This window comes from Balaenoptera ricei, chromosome 19 (genome assembly GCF_028023285.1).
Source record: "Balaenoptera ricei isolate mBalRic1 chromosome 19, mBalRic1.hap2, whole genome shotgun sequence".
Taxonomy (NCBI): domain Eukaryota; kingdom Metazoa; phylum Chordata; class Mammalia; order Artiodactyla; family Balaenopteridae; genus Balaenoptera; species Balaenoptera ricei.
Window position 1 is genome coordinate 49,082,158 of NC_082657.1, and position 19,214 is coordinate 49,101,371.

The following is a 19,214-nucleotide window of genomic DNA, read 5'->3' on the forward strand; positions in this document are numbered from 1 at the left end:
GTTGTGTGCGTTAAGTTCTGTTTCGCACTGGCAGGAATGGAGGCCTCTTTAAAAATGACCCACTGTAGAGGTTGGGAGTATTAACAGACTTCTAGATATAACTAAGCTTCTGGGTTATGATTTGAATTGGTCTCAATTCTTCACTATGTATACAAAGCTGGAAATCTCTGAATAATCATCGATTCCTACCAACCTGGTTACATCAGTATATTTCTTTCAGCAACTACCTAACAAATAGAAGTAAGATTGTTGCCTTATCCTGGAGAGCAGAATTCTTACTTCCTAGTAAAATGAATCCTCCAGGTATAAAGATAAAAAATAATAATTCTGAGGGTCATAAGTAAATGACTCATCTTTCTTTTTTTTTTAATTATTTATTTATTTATTTATTTATTTATTTTTGGCTGCATTGGGTATCACAATTTTTATTTATTTTTAAATTTTTTTTATATTTCATCTTTCATTAACTAATTCTTCCTTGTATGATGTTATAATGACAAATATTATTTCATTTAAAATATTAGTGGAGAATTTGCTGGCAGTCCAATGATTAGGACTCCGTGCTTCCACTGCAGGGGGCACGAGTTCGATCCCTGGTCTTAGAACTAAGATCCCACATGCCTCACAGCATGGCCAAAAAAATATGTGTACGTATTAGCAAGGGGAAATCCCAACATTTACTGTATGATATTTGATACCTTATTACCTACCAGGGTGTTATTTATAAATATTTCGGCAATTGATGAAACTAGAGTGTTCTTGTCTCTAAGTAACAGGACTAGCTTTCAATCCCTTCAGAGATTTTGATGACAAGAAGTTTGTTGGAAGCATCGGAAGTGTGTTACTAAGCTCTAATCATAAGTTGCTCCAAGTCCATGATTTAATGGAAGATATCAATGTATGACTTGATTATTAGGGAATAAAACAGAAGGGCATAGGAATTCCTGGAGAATAGGATGGAAGTCTGCAACAACTTGAAGGAAATCATTTTAGATTTATGGGCGTGCCATTGTTTTGTTACTCACATCATTACTTAGGAACTTCTACAAAGAAATCTACCTTACCCTTAGGAGAACGTTTTAGGTCTGAGACTATATACTCTCCCTTAACGCCTGGCACTGCTAACATTCACAGAGGAAGACCTAGCAAGTTGCATTCCATTATCACTAAAAGGAGGCTGAAAGGCATCAATGGATGGACCATCTTAAACTTGAAGATTGATGAACTCTCTCTTATTCTAGATCGTGCTATGGAGAAACGCGAGCACGGGCACCCATCCCACCAGCCTCAACGTGAGTGCAGACTATTTTACTATCACAGTGAATGTCACTTCCCTGGAGAAATCCCTCATAGTGTGCGTGGAGCCTGAAAGCCCCGTTTCAGTGACGCTCTACCTGGGGTTCCAGCAACAGCCTAACCACACACACTTCCACCTGAACCTCTCCCTGCCAAAGGAGGAGGTGTCACAGAAAGGTAAACCCCAACAAGATGTCAGAAACTTACTTTAAAATGCATGCTTTTCTTTTCTTTTTTTAAACTTTTTATTTTGAGACAATTGTGCAATTGTAAATTCACATGCAATTGTAAAAAGCAAAACACAGAGCTCTCACATACCTTCCACCCAGTTTCCCCTAATCTTGCATAACTATAGTACAGTGTCACAACCAGGAAGTGAAACTGACACAATGCACTGATCTTATTCGGAATTCTCCAGTTTTACAAGCTCTCTTGTAATCACTTTTTAAGTGATTCTTCCTGTTTAGCAAAGCTACTGAGACAGCAGCTGTCACTGCTGGGCTGCCAGCTACGAATTCTGTCTGCGTTACCGGCAGGCTCTTTCCTGATTCAGAACATGCACTCTGTCCTACCTACTGATCTTGGCAATAATGTCATGTCATTTGGAGCTGGAAGGGATCTTAGAGGTCCTTTGGTCCAGATTTTGTGTTTGAGAGATGAGAAAACTACATCGATTGGGTGACTTGCCTCAGCCCTCAGCAGCTACCTGACAGAGCCGGGCCTGAAACCAGGCCTCTGACATGCAGACCTGGAACCACTCTGTGCCTGCCCCTGCACCACTCTTGGGTTTCTTTTGTTACCTAGGTCTTCTAGCTACTCATTTTGATGTGTGATTATTTCGTTTTTCTATAACTCATAATACATTCTAATTCATTAGCCCTAAGTCTTCATTTATCAAAAGCATATGATTTTTTTTTTTTTTTTTTTTTTTTTAACTGGAACAGGAGTCATCCAAAGCCCCAGACTATATCACCGGTCATTTTCTTTAAAACCATTTGTGATTCTAGGCTTATCATTTCCCCATTTGTAAAATAAAATAATGATGATAATAGACCCTTCTGAAGAAAGGTTCTAATGGTATTTTTATCCCCTTTGAAAGGCAGCTAAGTTCTCTTGTTTGTTCTCAGATGAGCCGTATACACGGTTGCTGACTCCAGAGAGCCTGCAGGATGGGGTTGGCACCTACTACATAACAGCCCTGTTGCAGAGAGGCAAGGAGGGTGCCCAGCAGACGCCCGCCCTGCTCTCGGTGGTCACTGCCGTCACCCAGCGTTACTTCTGGGACAGCGGCAACAGCACGTGGAGGAGCCGCGACGCCAGGTCAGAAGCTGCCCACTCCTGCCTCTCTCCCACCTCAGCTGGCAGTAAATTCAGTGCTCTGTCGTCTCATTTGGGGCGGCCCGGAAAGAAAAAGCATTGGAAGGGAAATAAATCAGCCTGGTTAAAAGGAGGAGGCGTGTTGTGTGGTCGGCTGAGAGAACGTGTCTCTTTGGAGCAGCCTTGTGCTTTAGATCTGTCATTTTTTTCCCAAACATTAGTCCAGGGTGAATCTGACAATCTACATAAAATAAGACAAGTGGTATATGGAAGCTGATCAATTCTACAAGTACTAAATATGCGGAGGGTAAAATGAGGCCGACTTTCTGCTACATAAAAGAGAACTTTTACTGCTTCTCGGTCTTTTGGCTAAGATCAAGTGTAGTATCTATTTATATCAATTTAATATCTGATACATCCTCTATTCAAGGACAATATAGCAACTGGATTTTTGGAGCAGGGAGTTGGAAAAGGAGCTTGCCCCGTTCACTCCAAAAAAAAAAAGAGAACTTTTGTACTTAAAAATAAGCTAACAGATTCCTGTATATTCTAAGCCAGGTGGGGACAGACTGTCACTCCTGCAATTACTGCCTCGTTCCGGGTATCTGAACACTTTAAAAGGGCGCTATACATTTTCACACTAGTGATCCTGTGAGATGCTGTCTGGTTTCATGTGCACAAAGAATGTGCTGTAAGCGTCTGGAAATCCTGAGGCAGCTCTTTCTAAAAGATCTGATAGGGCTTCCCTGGTGGCGCAGTGGTTAAGAATCCGCCTGCCAATGCAGGGGACACGGGTTTGATCCCTGGCCGGGGAAGATCCCACATGCCACGGTGCACTAAGCCTGTGAGCCACAACTACTGAACCTGCGTGCCTAGAGCCCGTGCTCCGCAACAAGAGAAGCCACCGCAATGAGAAGCCTGCGCACCACAACAAAGAGTAACCCCTGCTCGCCGCAACTAGAGAAAGCCTGCGCAGCAATGAAGACCAAACACAGCCAAAAATAAAAACAAATAAATAAATTTATTTTTTAAAAAATTATGTGAGAGAGTGTTATCCAGATTGAGAACAGAAGGAAAGAGGATTCCCTGGAAGGCTTCCGCACCATTCATGCAACCCCTCAGACTGGGAGCTTGTTAAAATGCAGAGTCTGTTGCAGTGAATTGGGGCGGGTCCGAGAGTCTGCCTTCTGACAAGCGTCCAGGGCTGCTCGGCAGGGAAACCCCACGGGGTAGCGAGGTGGGGGAGATTTTCTTCGCTCCCAGCAGTGGCCACTGACTGCAAAAGGCGTCAGGACATTTCCTGCCTCCTTGAAGCCTTTGTTATTCGGACTCCATCAAAGTATCAGAGCCCAGAGTGCACATGAGAATTCCTCCAACGGCCAAAAGTGGAATGGGCAACCAGAACTTAACCTTGTTCTGTGGAAGGAAGTCAGTCATCCTGACGGCATTTTAGACTTTTCATCTACAAAAGCAGGTGTGGAATTGGTACCTTCCATTCATTTGCTTAGTGATTTTAAAAGATATTTTTTATAAAGAAATGTTACAATATATGAAAAGTTATAGGGAATAATATGATTAAAAAATTAAAGACACCACTCAGCTTTATCACAAAGTTTGTATTTTGCTGTATTAAGTTCAAGTATTTTAAAATTTAAAAAAACACTGGGATAATGGAAGACCTGGGTCTATCCCTCTCCAACCTCATTTCCTTGCTCTTGCCAAAGGGTCACCCCTGTCCGGAGTTTGGTATATGTGTTCATTCTTTTTTTTTTTTTTTTTTTAAAGAATCAATCTTTTTTTAATGTATTTATTTATTTATTTGGCTGCATTGGGTCTTCGTTGCTGCACGCGGGCTTTTTCTAGTTGGTGGCAAGCGGGGGCTAATCTTCATTGCAGTGCACAGGCCTCTCATTGCGGTAGGTTCTCACTGCATAGCACTGGTTCTAGGTGTGCGGGCTTCAGTAGTTGTGGCACGCAGGCTCAGTAGTTGTGGCTCGTAGGCTCAAGAGTGCAGGCTCAGTAGTTGTGGCGTACGGGCACAGTAGTGTGGCTCGTGGGCTCTAGAGTTGTGACGCACAGGCTTAGTTGCTCCGTGGCATGTGGGATCTTCCTGGACCAGGGTTCGAACCCATGTCCTGTGTATTCGCAGGTGGATTCTTAACCACTGCGCCACCAGGGAAGTCCTATGTGTTCATTCTTTCAGCAGATATTTATTGAGCATCTAATACATTCCAGACCCACATATAGGAACTAGTGATGGACAAGAGTGTCCTCATGAGCTTACTTTCCAGTGAGGGAGGCTGACAAACTGGATTCATGAATGGTGGTTTGCACACTTTTGGTCTTTGTGTAAATGGTACCATGCTATTATATCCTTTTTTGTCTTTTTAAGTTTATTTATTTATTTTTTGGCTGTGCTTCACGGCATGCAGGATCTTAGTTCCCTGACCAGGGATCGAACCCGTGCCCCCTGCAGTGGAAGCACGGAGTTTTAACCACTGGACCACTAGGCAAGTCCCTATTATATCCTTTTTTAACTTGCTTTGTTCATTCAGCATTTATCCAAGTTGATGAATCCAGCTTCAATTCATTCATTTTTAACTGCTGTATAGCAGTCCATCAGTTGTGGTTTTTTTAAATTATTTTATTTATTTTATGTTTGGCTGCATTGGGTCTTCATTGCTGCGTGTGGGCTTTCTCTAGTTGTGGCGAGCAGGGGTTACTCTTTGTTGTGGTGCGAGGGCTTCTCATTGCGGTGGCTTCTCTTGTTGCGGAGCATGGGCTCTAGGCGCCTGGGCTTCAGTAGTTGTGGCACACGGGCTCAGTAGTTGTGGCTCGCGGGCTCTAGAGCACAGGCTCAGTAGTTGTGGCACACGGGCTTAGTTGCTCAGCGGCATGTGGGATCTTCCCTGACCAGGGATCTAACCCATGTCCCCTGCATTGGCAGGCGGATTCTTAACCACTGTGCCACCAGGGAAGTCCAGCAGTCCATTAGTTTGCCTCTACTTACTTGTTTGTTTGTATGTTCTGCTGTTACTGGACACACAGGTTGTTCTGATTTCTCCTAGTTGTAAACAGTGTTGACAGAGGCATCCTTTTTCACATTTGCTTGTGCACATGTGCAAAATTCCTCCAGGACATACATTCAGAGCTGGAATCACAGGATTCAAGGAGTTTTGCTTCTTCAGTTTTACTAGATGTTGCCAAGCTGCCGTGCCCATCAGTTGTCCTGGTTTACGCTAGCACCAGCAGAGAATAAGCGATCGGACCTTGTTTCCCAAATCTAAATGCCTATGTTTGTTTTACATGTGTCCCTTCCTTAGCACGCCAATTAGAATCAATGTCTTAGGGGGCTTCCCTGGTGGCGCAGTGGTTGAGAATCTGCCTGCCAATTCAGGGGACACGGGTTCGAGCCCTGGTCTGGGAGGATCCCACATGCCGTGGAGCAACTAAGCCCGTGAGCCACACCTACTGAGCCTGCGCGTCTGGAGCCTGCGCTCCGCAACAAGAGAGGCCGCGATAGTGAGAGGCCCACGCACCGCGATGAAGAGTGGCTTCAAGTGGCCCCGCTTGCCGCAACTAGAGAAAGCCCTCGCACGGAAACGAAGACCCAACACAGCCAAAAATAAATATATAAATAAATAAATAGAGTTCCTTTAAAAAAAAAAAAAAGAATCAATGTCTTGACTGTTACTCCAGGTTGGGCCACAGAGCACACTTTTGAGGACACAGTGTCTGTGTAACCACCTGACCTACTTTGGCGACAATTTCTTTATTGTGCCTCGGACAGTGAATGTGGAAGACACAGTTGACCTGTTCTTTCGCGTGACCAGCAACACCATTGGGGTGTCCCTGCTGGCCAGCCTTATTGGAGTCTATATGCTCATATTTGTGTGGGCTTGGAGAAAGGACCAAGCAGATATGCAGAAGGTGATGAGACTGATTCCAAAAGCTTTGCCACAATGTCTTAAATATGTGGAACAAGATGAAAAAACAAATTAAACCCCTTCATCAAAAGAGGCAGGTAGGGACTTCCCTGGTGGCACAGTGGTTAAGAACCCGCCTGCCAATGCAGGGGGCACGGGTTTGATCCCCGGTCCGGGAAGATCCCACTTGCCACAGAGCAGCTAAGCCCGTGCGCCACAACTACTGAGCCTGCGCTCTAGAGCCTGTGAGCCACAACTACTGAAGCCCGTGTGCCACAACTACTGAAGCCGATGTGCCACAACTACTGAAGCCCATGTGCCTAGAGCCTGTGCCCCACAACAAGAGAAGCCACCTCAATGAGAAGTCCGCACACCGCAATGAAGAGTAGCCCCCGCTCACCGCAACTAGAGAAAAGCCCACGTGCAGCAACGAAGACCCAATGCAGTGAAAAATAAATAAATTAAATTAAATTAATTAAAAGAAAAAAAGAGGCAGGTAGCATGGTACTTGGTAGTGTAAGAATTCAAGTGGGGCTTCTCTTAAATTTCTCTTCATATCTTCTGGCTCAAGGCCCAGGGACTTAACTTTTTATCTCCATTTTTTTTCTTTTAGCCAAGGTTGAACCCTCATATGATTCATTTAGGTCGGGAGTAAGCCAAAAGAAAACACCCAGAGAACTTAACTATAATCAAATGCAAGTTTATCTCACTTAATACATTGGATATGAAAATTATGTGTAAGTCAAGTTATAATTTAATGTAATGGCAATATATAGGAAACCTGTAAGTAATCTTTATTTAATTTTTTAAAATTTATTTATTTATTTATTTTTGGATGCGTTGGGTCCTCGTTGCTGCGCGCAGGCTTTCTCTAGTTGCGGCGAGCAGGGGCTACTCTTCGTTGCGGTGTGAGGGCTTCTCATTGCGGTGACTTCTCTCGTGGCGGTACACGGGCTCTAGGCGCGCGGGCTTCAGTAGTTGTGGCTCGCGGGCTCTAGAGTGCAGGCTCAGTAGTTGTGGTGCAGGGCTTAGTTGCTCCGCAGCATGTGGGATCTTCCTGGATCACGGCTCGAACCCATGTCCCCTGCATTGGCAGGCAGATTCTTAACCACTGCACCACCAGGGAAGCTCAGAATCTTTATTTTGAAACAAAAAAAAAAACCTTTGATGACAGCTTCTTTCTAATTTCTGTTCTATATTTTTCTTATTCTTATATTTTCCTACATGTGGAAATTCTAGAATACACACAGTATCCATTCCCTTATGGCTGTTGGTCTAGAATTACCATTTTTAGTAAATAAAAATACAAGACAGTTAAATTTGAATTTCAAATAAATAGTGAATGCATTTTTAGTATAAGTATGACCCCAAATTATTCATCATTTGTCTGAAATTCACAGTTAGCTGCGTGTCCTGTATGTTATCTGATAACCCTTTCTGGGTGGGTGGGTGCGAGGTGGAGAGATTTAGAGGCCCAAGACCCGATGAGTTGATTCCACGAATATTTCATTTTAGAGACATAAACCCTGGACTGTCAGCCCTTATTCCCCCCTTTTGTCACTTAACTTAGGTCTATTTATATGTACATCTTCTCCCCACACCCCACCCTTTCTTCCCACAGAGCTGCCAAAGCTGCCGCAGTGCATCCTCCTGTTTCTAGCTGGAGGACGCAGGGGTCTATACTAAGTGAAGATCTGCTAGTTTTCTTGGTTCTGCTTTTTCCTGCAGGTGAGGGTCACTGTCCTGGCCGATAATGACCCCAGCTTTCAATTCCACTACCTTATTGAGGTCTCCACGGGCTGTCGAAGAAGGGCTGCTACAACAGCTAACGTTAGTGAAATAAATGTTCCTCATTTGTTGCTTGGTGTCTTGTGCCATGTGAGGTACAGTCTGACTTGGTAATATCCTTGCGTCCAATTGTCCTTTACAAGGATCCCAGACAGTGATCTTTCCTGGTTCTAAACTGTACACCTGAAGAGCTCTTTATGCTTGTCTCAGACCCCAAGACTTCATTTAATTGCAGTTTTCTCTGTCCTCATCTTTCTCCTTAGAGATAAACCAAAAGAATCACGTTATAACTTCCTATACTGTATCTTCCGTTGTCACGTTTTAGGTGGTTATCACCCTTTATGGATCAGAGCGGCAGAGCGAGCCCCATCGTCTTTGTGACTCCCAGAAAGCAGTCTTTGAACGAGGGGGACTGGATGTCTTCCTCCTGGGCACTCCGTCTTCTCTGCGGGAATTACACAGCCTGCAGCTCTGGCATGACAGTTCTGGCATCAGCCCTTATTGGTAAGTACCTGTATCAGACTGGCGTGTTGCTTCTTCTCTGTGGATCTTTAGCATTCTGGGGAAAGACCTGCATGGCTTTACGATAAATAACTATAATGCTTTGGGCCAAAGAGTAACAAATGACTGTTAGATTTTAGTTTCAGAGCTGTCTACAAAGAAGAAACCCTGGAAGGAAATATAGAAAATTAACAATATGATTTTTTACGGGTGGTAGAATGATAGATTTTTTTCCCATTAAATGTTGTCATGATGGTGAACAGCAAATAATAACAATGAAATATTGCCCGAAAGTACCATAAATTGAAAGTATCTCTAAATATGAAACTATCTTCAAAGAGTAAATTTAGTAAATGACTATATACTGAATATACTTTGGGTCAAAATGAAAAGCTTAAGGAGAGGGGAAGGAACGGAATTACGATGTGGGATGTGCCTAGAGTCAGAGAGAGAAGCGGTCAGTGATGAGTGAGTGCACCTGCCCTGTGCTAGACCCAGATGGTTCTGCATCTTCCTTCAGCAGCACCCTAAGACTTAGGAGAGGTGGGTGGAGAAATTGTTGAATAGATGATGAAAATTAATTAAGTTTGAGGATTATTGGCTTGTTGGGATTAGGAAAAAAGAAGGGAATGAAGTCAAAGATCTCAGGCCGGTATTCAAACAAGTCAGTTGCTGAATATTGGCCACCTGAAAAGAGTATGCTGCTTGTCTAAAACTGATAGCAAGAGAAGTCCTTCCCTGCTAGGCTAGATACACCAGCCACTAGGCCAGGATAGCCTGATAATTTGCTTGCTGCTTCCATTCTGTTCAGGTATCTGCAAAGCAGTTTGTTGCACTATCATTACACTGTCATTTATAAAGGTAAATAATGTATAATAAGCACTTGAAAGATACTCAGCATCATTAGTCATCAGGAAATGCAAATTAAAACCACAAGGATAGCACTAAACACCCACCAGAATGACTGAAATTAAAAAGTCTAACAAAACCAGGATTTGGTGGGGGTGGGGAACAGTTAGAGCTCTCACGCACCGCTGGTGGGATGTAAAATGGTGTAGCTGTGGTGGAGGACAGTTTGGCAGTTTCTTGTAAGGTTAAACATACATTGACCATATGACCCAGAAATTCCACTCCTAGTTATTTACCCAAGGTAAATGAAAGCATATGTCCATTCCGACACACATGTTCATAGCAGCTTTATGAATAATGGCCCCAAACTGGAAACAACACAAATGTCCATCAGGTGAATGAATAAACAAATGTTAGTATGTTCACTCAATGGAATACTACTCAAGACAAAAAAGAGCAATCTGCTGAGACACACAGCAACGTGGGTGAATCTCAGAAAACATTATGCTGAGCAAAAGAAGCCAGACAGAGAAGGAGACATACTGCACGATTCCACATATATGAAATTCTGAAAAAAGCAAATTAATCTATAGAGACAGAAAGCAGATCAGTGGTCACCTGAAGCCAAGGGTGAGACTGAGGGGGGCTGACTGGAAAAGGCACAAGGGAACTTTTCAGGGTGATGATGGTGGTGCTTAGTACACAAGTGTATACATTTGTCAAAATGCATTGAATTTTGTACATTTTAAATGGGTGCCCTTTATCATTTGTAAATTATACCACAACAAAGTTGATTTTTTTTTAAAAGTATGTGTATAGGAAAAAGTCTAGAGCTATATACACTAAATTATTACCAATAGTTATTGCTGGGTAGTAGGATTATGAATTTTTAGGTTTTTCTTCAGGGTCCTTTTAGGTATTTCCAAAAATTTTTAACAGTAAATTTGTATTATTTTATAATTATTGGAAGTACATTTTTTAATTTAAGTAGCTATTTCTCATGGGTGGTGCCATATAATTCTGTCAAGAGAGTTGTAAACAGGTGACACATGGTTGCTTTGTCGTTCTGAGTCCCTAAGTAGCTGCAATGAGCAGAACCACACCATCAAAAACCCCTCCCACCACCAATTAACCCATGATATGCATGTAACATGAAGAAGAAATAAACCTTTGGTTTTTTTTTTTTTTAAAAAAAGCTATTTCTCTTAGAGGAAACACTTAAAGGAATTCACACTTGTATAATATTTTCCACTTTTCTTACTCTTATCACTGGTTTATATCAATTCTAATTTTATATGTGGTCTTTAATTGTAATATTTTTTTGACTCATAATGACTTTATGCTCCTCAGGGATAGAGATGCCGTCTTATTCATATTTGTATTCTCAAAAGCTCATACAGTGCCAAAATTATAGTAGGACTCAATAAATATTTGTTACAATTGATAATTACTGTCAATATTGTAACAGTAAATACCTGTTACAATTAAATTCTCAGAGTTACCTGTTCACCTCTAGAGCTTCATATCAGCTTGTTATTAAGGCTCTTTTGAAGACTTTCTTTAGTCAACATTTGCTTTTCTTTCTTTAATTGCAAAAGTAATAGATGTTTGAATGCAAAAAACTTGGAAAACACAGAAAAGCAAAAGAACTACTCACTCCCAATAAAAAACAGACGGCCAGCATTTTTTCTTAGGAAATGACAATGCTTTCTATATCTTTCTACTGGTCATACTGAATGCATTAACTAGATTTTTCTAACACACATTAGAGTCTCTGTTTCCCTTCTGTATGAAAGAATAAGAGAATAAAAGCACAAAAAAACCGTGACTAGTTTCTCACCAATCAGAAAATGAGTATTTTCTCCTTTTTTATACTTTGCTCTTAAATGAAAGCTTTAACAGTAGCTAAATTTATCTTTCTGTGAATGTGGTTTTCGTTCCACAGGCTGCAGGATTGTAGTTCTTGCTTCTGCTGTCTGCCCTCTGGTGGTTGAGGCTCTCTAAGAGGCTTGTGCAAGTTCCCTGATGGGAGGGACTGGTGGTGGGTAGAGCTGGCTGTTGCTCTGGTGGGCAGAGCTCAGTAAAACTTTATCCACTTGTCTGCTGATGGGTGGGGCTTGGTTCCCTCCCTGTTGGTTGTTTGGCCTGAGGCAACCCTGCACTGGAGCCTACCCGGCTCTTTGGTGGGGCTAATGGTGGACTCTGGGAGGGCTCACGCCAAGGAGTACTTCCCAGAACTTCTGCTGCCAGTGTCCTTGTCCCCACGGTGAGCCACAGCCACCCCCTGACTCTGCAGGAGACCCTCCAACACTAGCAGGTCGGTCTGGTTCGGTCTCCTCTGGGGTCACTGCTCCTTCCCCTCGGTCCCGATGCGCACACTACTTTGTGTGTGCCTTCCAAGAGTGGAGTCTCTGTTTCCCCCAGTCCTGTCAAAGTCCTGCAATCAAATCCCACTAGCCTTCAAAGTCTGATTCTCTAGGAATTCCTTCTCCCGTTGCCGGACCCCCAGGTTGGGAAGCCTGACGTGGGGCTCAGAACCTTCACTCCAGTGGGTGGACTTCTGTGGTATAAGTGTTCTCCAGTCTGTGAGTCACCCACCCAGCAGTTATGGGACTTGATTTTATTGTGATTGCGCCCCTCCTACCATCTCATTGCGGCTTCTCCTTTGTCTTTGGATGTGGGGTCTCTTTTTTGGTGAGTTCCAGTGTCTTCCTGTCGATGATCGTTCAGCAGTTAGTTGTGATTCCTGTGCTCTCACAAGGGGGAGTGAGCGCACGTCTTTCTACTTCGCCATCTAGGAGTAGCTAAGTTTAAATCAAATGCAACTTAGTCACCTGTGATTTTATAAACTGCCTCAGTAGGAGAGTCCCAGAAATATTTTAGCTTTAAAGCAATCTGTACTCCTTGCACAGAAAATAATTTCCAACTAAAATTAAGCAAGACTTTTGACCAGAGAGATTTGAATGGTTTCATATAGACTCTTGGGGAAGTAGCATCCTTACAGTAAAGGAGGAGATTAGCTGACTAGGTACAGATGAAGTCAAACAGGCTGAACAATTAGGGGTCCCCGAGGACAAGTTTGTTGATGGTTGAAATTAGGGGAGAAGGTAGACACATGGTAAAATACTGTGGTTGGAAAGAGGATGCAATTTCAGGGCCTGTGCCTCTGAACCCAAGATGAAGCCACAGACCCAAATAGGACAAGTCATTAATATAAACATTAAAGCCCACTCCCCACGTCACCCCCCAAAGACACCCCCTCAGACCCTGGTGATTAAAGACAGAGGCAGATAGGATGCTTACAGAGGTGGCAGGGCACTGTCACATGTGGAACAAGAAAACTTAAGGAATACAAACACACACTGAACTATTCCTAGGTTGTGGAAGTCTGCATTCTGATGTCTGGTACATGAACTCCCTTAGAGGTTGGGAAGGAAAAAATGGGATCAGCTCTGGTTTCTTTCTTTAGTTCTTGCCCCATGATGAAACAGAATCCATTTACTTGGACACTCACTGTCAGTGAAAAATTACTTCTTTTTTAAATTAATTTTTATTGCAGTATGATTGACATACAACTTTATATTAGTTTCAGGTCTACAACATAATGATTCGATGTTTGTATATATTGTGAAATGACCACTACCATAAGTCTAGTTAACGACCGTCACCATGAATAGTTAACAGAATTTTGTTCTTCTTGTGCTGAAAGCTCTTAAGATCTACTCTTGTAGCAACTTTCAAATATGCAACACAATATTATTAACTATAGTCACTATGCTGTACCTTACATCCCCATGACTTGATAATTTTATAACTGGAAGTTTGTACCTTTTGACTCCCTTCCCGTGGTTCACCCAGCCCTCCGCCCCCCCACCCCCCACCTCTGGCAACCACTAATCTGTTCTCTGTATCTATGAGCTCGGTTCTGGTTTTGTTTTTATTTTCATTAAGCGTATTTGATGAACTCTGGTGTTTTGTTTGTTTGTTTGTTTGTTTGTTTATTTATGGCTGCACTGGTTCTTAGTTGCAGTATGCAGACTTCTTAGTTGTGGCACGTGGGATCTAGTTCCCTGACCAGGGATTGAACCTGGGCCCCCTGCATCTTACCCATTGGACCACCAGGGATGTCCCTGGTTTTGGTTTTTTGTTTGTGTTTTGCTTTGTTTTTACATTCTACATATAAGTGAGATCATACAGTATTTATTTGTCTTTCTCTGCCTGACTTATTTCTCTTAGCATAATGCCCTCTATTCACGTTGTCACAAATGGCGAAATGTCATTCTTTTTCTATGGCTGAATGATATTCCATTGTACATATACCACATTTTCTTTATCCACTCAGCCATCAGTGGACATTTAGGTTGTTTCCCTAAGATTACTTCTTATTACAGCAACTGATTCTTGCCTACCTCCCTAACATGATTGTCTTTATTTTACTATAGGCATGTAAATTGTCACTGACATGGCAGGTAAAAGGAAATGGCATTTCCTGTGCAATTGTTGGCTGGCCATGGACCTTGGAGACTGTGAGCGTGACTGGATCTTCATACCGGTCTCAAAGAAGGAGCTCTTTTCCTTTAGGTACTGTTGAGAAATGATGGTGTGCTACATGTCTCTGAGGCTCTGTTCATTTTCTTCACTCCTTTTTCTTTCTGTTCCTCAGACAAGATAATTTCAATTGACCTATCTTCAAGTTTGCTGATTCTTTCTCCTGCCTGCTCACATCTGCTGCTGAGCCTCTAGTGAATTTTTCATTTCACTTATTGTATTTTTCAGCTGCAGTCTTTTTATTTTTCCAGCTGCAGACTTTCTATTTGGTTCTTTTTAAAAATAATTTCTGTATCTTCATTGATACTCTCTGTTTATCAAGACAGCATTCTCATTTACTTTCCTTTAGTTCTTTGATATGATTTCCTTTATAGTTCTTTGAAGATATTTAAAATAGCTGATTTGAAATCTTTATCTGGTAAACCCAGTGTCTTGGCTTCCTCAACAGTAATCTATTGACTTGGGCGGGGGTGGGTGTGTGTGTGTGAGAGAGAGAGATACTTTCTTGTTTCTTTTCACGTCTTTTGATCTTCTGCTGAAAACTGGACATTTTAAATAATAGAATGTGGCAACTCTGAAGATCAGATTTCCTTCCTCTCCCCCAGTATTTGTTGTTCTTAGTGTTTGTTGTTGTCTAGTGTCTGTTTCTAACTAATTCTGTAACATCTGTATTCTTTGTCATGTGTGACAACTGAAGTTTCTGCTCAGTTAGCTTAGAGGTCAGCTAATAACTAGACAGAGACTTCTTTAAATGTCTGAACCAGTAAGTCTCCCAGTCTTTGCCGAGGAGTTTTGCATGCATGTTGTGCCATACCTTTAGCACTCAGCAAGGCAACTGACAGCCCTGCCTCAGCCTTCACTTCCTGCTTGCTGAGAGCTTCAGGGTCATCCAGGGGTGAAAACGTAGGACCTTCTCAGGTATTTCCCGAGCATGCATACAGCCCTGGGCATGCATGTGGCCTTCTAGATTCCCAGGACTGTGTCAGAGCTTTTCAAAACTCCTGTGGACTTCTCATTTTCCAGCTTTTCCATTTAAGCTTTTTGGTTAGCCTATTGGTTGCCTACCATATCAGGCAGCTGTGAAGTTAAACAATCGCCTCTGAATATTTTTGACAGTGCCCTCAGGGAAAAAGCATTTTTCACTGGTTGAGCCTCCAGTCACGTCAGATAAGGACAGCCTTGCAAGTGGAGTTTTCCAGGGAACTATCAGACAAATCACATAATGACAACTCTCTGGGAAAGGAGGCTTTGAAGGAGCTCCAACCCCGTTCTCCTCCCTCTAGTGACTGCCAGGCTGCTGGTTTTCACTGTGATCAAAGGCTGTTGGTTTTCAAGGTTACCATGGAGCTAGAGAAAGGGAGCTGGGAAAACAGGGCAATTTAAAATGCCCCCAAATTCACTGTTCTTACTAATATTTAGCCATTTTTCTTGAGTAAACACTCCCAGGTTAATACAAACCTTTGGTTATTTACCTGAGTTCTGAAAATTTTGATTCTGGCTTTTTAAGAGAAGTTTTATCATTGCTTTTATGGAGGAATTTTCAGAGGTTTTTACTCCACCATTTCCACTGACCCAAATGGATTTAGACAATTTACTAGTTATAGCAGTAGTAGCAACCAGAGCAATATTTTGTGTCAGTTCCCAGATTCGACAGGGTGATGTAATGAGAGCCAGGTGTTAACTGCACATGCAGTGGAGGTGCATCACAAAAGAGGAACCTCAAGATTAGGAGACTCTGATCTGATATACGAGCTGCCAGAAAACCTGCCTATCCTTCCCTGTAGAATGAGACATTATCTTTATTCGCCTGGAATGTAGGGAAATCTCTCAAGGGGTGAGAAGAGGGCATTTCTATCTTTATTACCCTAGAATGTCTCTGGGGAGTAGGATGTCTCTATCTTTACAATCTGGAAATGTAAATAAGTTGGCTCCAAAGAGAGTTCCTGACTCTCTGTTTTCAGGGCTGTCTGCTTATACAAAGATACTTGAAAAGATAGTCCAGGAGCAAAGTTTTTATTAATGCCTAAATGGGAAACATTCATGGAGAATTGCCTTCCAACACTGCCTCTGTTATGTCAGTCTAGCTGTTATTCTTCTAAAGTATGTTGTCTTTTCTCTTTTTAATATTTTCTCTTTATCCTTGATGTTCCAAATTTTACCATAATTCTTTTCACTGTAGATTCACTGTTTATACTGTTTAGTACTCAGAATGTACTTAAAATTTTTTTTGTTGTGGTAAAATACACATAACATAAAATGTACTGTTGATATACAGAATCATGTCTTCAATTCGCAGAAATTCTCAGAGGTCACTTCTGAAAATATTGCTCCTCTGACATTGCCTTACTCTACGCTGGAGCCTCTCAAACTATCCTCCATGTTTTTAAGCCACTCTTGTGTGCATATCTTTTTTGTTTCTCTGTGATGTGTTCCGGGTGAATTCTTTCATACTACATTTCAGTTCACTAATTTTCTCTTTAACCAGGTCCTTTTCTCCTAATTTTTTTGTTTTGAGGACCATATTTTTCAGTTTCAAGAGTTCTAATTTATTTCTGTTTTTCATAATTTTTTATTATTTTAAAGTGAACATTATTCCTTTACTTGTATCTTTGAGCAACCTGAAATACTTAAAGTCTTTGTCAGACTGTCCCATGAAATTAATTTCTTCTGGACTGAATTATTGATTGTGTTGGCTGCCTTTCTTAGCATTAGATTTCTTCATGTGTTTAGGAATTTGGGGTTGTAGGTTGGTTTCATTTTTAAATCTCAACCTCTCTCTCTCTTTCTCTCCACACATCCCTGACTAGTACTTTTTTGATGTTTTCATCCAACCCTTCACATCACTAATGTAGAGCTAGGTCTTATTATAGTATACCATTTTGGAGCTCCTATTCCTCCGTGAAATTAATGAAACCAGATCTGTTGCACATCTTGTGATGAGCCCAGTGGATCTCTTGGCTCAATTCCTGGTCCTGGGGCTGTCCATTCTCACCCACCTCCCTACCTATAAATGTGTAGCCCTGTGGCAGTTTTTTGTTCTGCAGAATTCTTCCATGAGCTCCAGCCTCAACCCTGGCTTCAGGCAGTGAAGTTGGCTTTCCTCTCCCTTTCCCCACTCCATGAATCACTTTCAGTTCCAGCTACTCTATGGGAATCGAACTTTGACATGTGTATGCCTTCTTCCAGACCTGGAGCACAGAATCCTGTGGCTTCTTCCCCACCTACCATCTTGTTTCTCATTCCATTCCTCTTCCTCAGAGACTTTTATTTTGTTTTTAAGCCCAGCCATTGTTTTGGGTTCTTTCTTTTTATATCATATTTATAGTTCCTTTTGGAGTAGAGAAGGTGCTCCAAGTATGAATTTACCAAACTATCTTGAGTGGAAGCTTAACGCAAACTTTCTAAGAGTAAAAGAATTATCGAATCTCTGATAAAGCTAAAACAAGTTTTGGTTTTAAAATCTCATGCAATAAAATAACCCTTATCTTCAGAAACCTTTTACCCCAAAATAACGAAAACATCATATCATCAAGTCATCTGAAAGCTTCTTCACGGAGGTCTTGAACAGTGACCGAGTTGTTGCTGTGCAGCTTGCTGCCAGGCAAACCACATTCTAGACTAGGGCACTTTCAGAATGAAATTTCATGCCTTTCCTGTTCTAATTTATCTTGTTAGACACCTGTTCTCCTCCATGATTGTAGAAAATTTCACCCAGGATTGTCTGTGGCTCTCAGTCACAGCTTGACATCCCCGGACCCAGTTTACAAGAGTCCAGCGGCTCACCTGCTGCATGACCCTCCTTCTCTGCAACATGGTCACCTATGTCATGTTCTAGAAGATGAACGGCACCACCACCAAGAGACGTGAGCAAGCTGTGGGTGAGCCCTGATGTGTGCCGTTTGTGGCACGTAGTCCTTTGACTACTCCACTCTCCTTCCTTCCAAAGTTAGAAACAGAATCAGTATGTGCCTTCATTTTTCCTCTGCTGCCCTCACTTTAGAATACTCATTTAATTCTACTCTTAAAGGAGAATAATCATTTATTCTAACATTAGAGTACACATTTTCCCACAGATCTCATTCATTAACAAATGATCAGGATCTTTACTGCCATGATAACTTGCTATCCTTAGATAATCATAGTTAAATTGCTAAATAAATACTTAAACCTGGGAGAGGAATGCCTTGGAGACGATTTTAATTGTTGAGGATGAGGGTTGATGTCATGCTTGTCTTTCAGCGGGCCCATATGTGCTGTGACCTGGTCTGAACTGCTCGTCAGCATCCAAACTGCTGTCATCCTTTTCCCCGTCAGTCTTGGGATTGGGCGGCTTTTCCCGTTGATTCAACCACAGGAACCTCTACCTCTCCTTCCTCCCATCCAGGCCTCCTGCCTCTCAGATGCTTCTTTTGAGCCTCTCTCTCTCACAGCGATAGTTGAGGTAAGCTTGGTATCAAATTTTACAGATAAACGTCATGCTCCCTCCCCCATGTAGTGGAAAAGGTCAGTGGAAAGGATCTCCTGCAAGGCTCCTGAGGTCCTGTTAAACGTAATAGTTTTTCTCTAATTCCTGTCCCCCGAGTCGTCACTGTGCCTCTGGTTTTTTTCTCTTCATTGTGGAGTGGTGTGAGCACTGATATGAGTGCAGAATGTACTACTCTGGAGGTGTTTTCGTTTTCGACGTTTGATCAAACGGTCTATTCTCCTTTCATCCTAGATTCTCTCATAAAACTAGTTCTGAAGCTACTGTGAGGTGACTTCTTTCTGAAAAAGGAGAGAGAAAGTGAAAAACTGAGGTTCTTTACACTAAGCATATGCCCTCCAAGGAGAGAAACAGCCTTCCTACCATCTGTAATTGCTACCACTCCTGGGTTTAATGTAAAACTAACTTTTCTCATCTTGGTTCTTACATTCAGGAATTAAAGGAAACTGTGGGATTCCTGCTCAGGAGAAATACCTACTCTGAGTGTGAACAGTCTTCATGGAGTT

The 19,214-nt window shown here is 42.1% G+C and overlaps 1 protein-coding gene and 1 pseudogene across 1 annotated transcript in view; both read left to right on the forward strand.

The window, feature by feature from the left end:
• Positions 1-19,214, forward strand: part of PKD1L3 (polycystin 1 like 3, transient receptor potential channel interacting) — a 64,463-nt gene that overhangs the window by 20,346 nt on the left and 24,903 nt on the right. Inside the window, 11 exon segments of the mRNA XM_059903766.1 lie at positions 771-898; positions 1,242-1,473; positions 2,424-2,616; positions 4,338-4,359; positions 6,313-6,543; positions 8,268-8,369; positions 8,653-8,834; positions 14,115-14,258; positions 17,901-18,122; positions 18,465-18,666; positions 19,142-19,213. Coding sequence (XP_059759749.1) covers positions 771-898; positions 1,242-1,473; positions 2,424-2,616; positions 4,338-4,359; positions 6,313-6,543; positions 8,268-8,369; positions 8,653-8,834; positions 14,115-14,258; positions 17,901-18,122; positions 18,465-18,666; positions 19,142-19,213 — 1,730 coding nt within the window.
• On the forward strand, positions 2,963-3,136 carry LOC132354392 (U2 spliceosomal RNA; annotated as a pseudogene).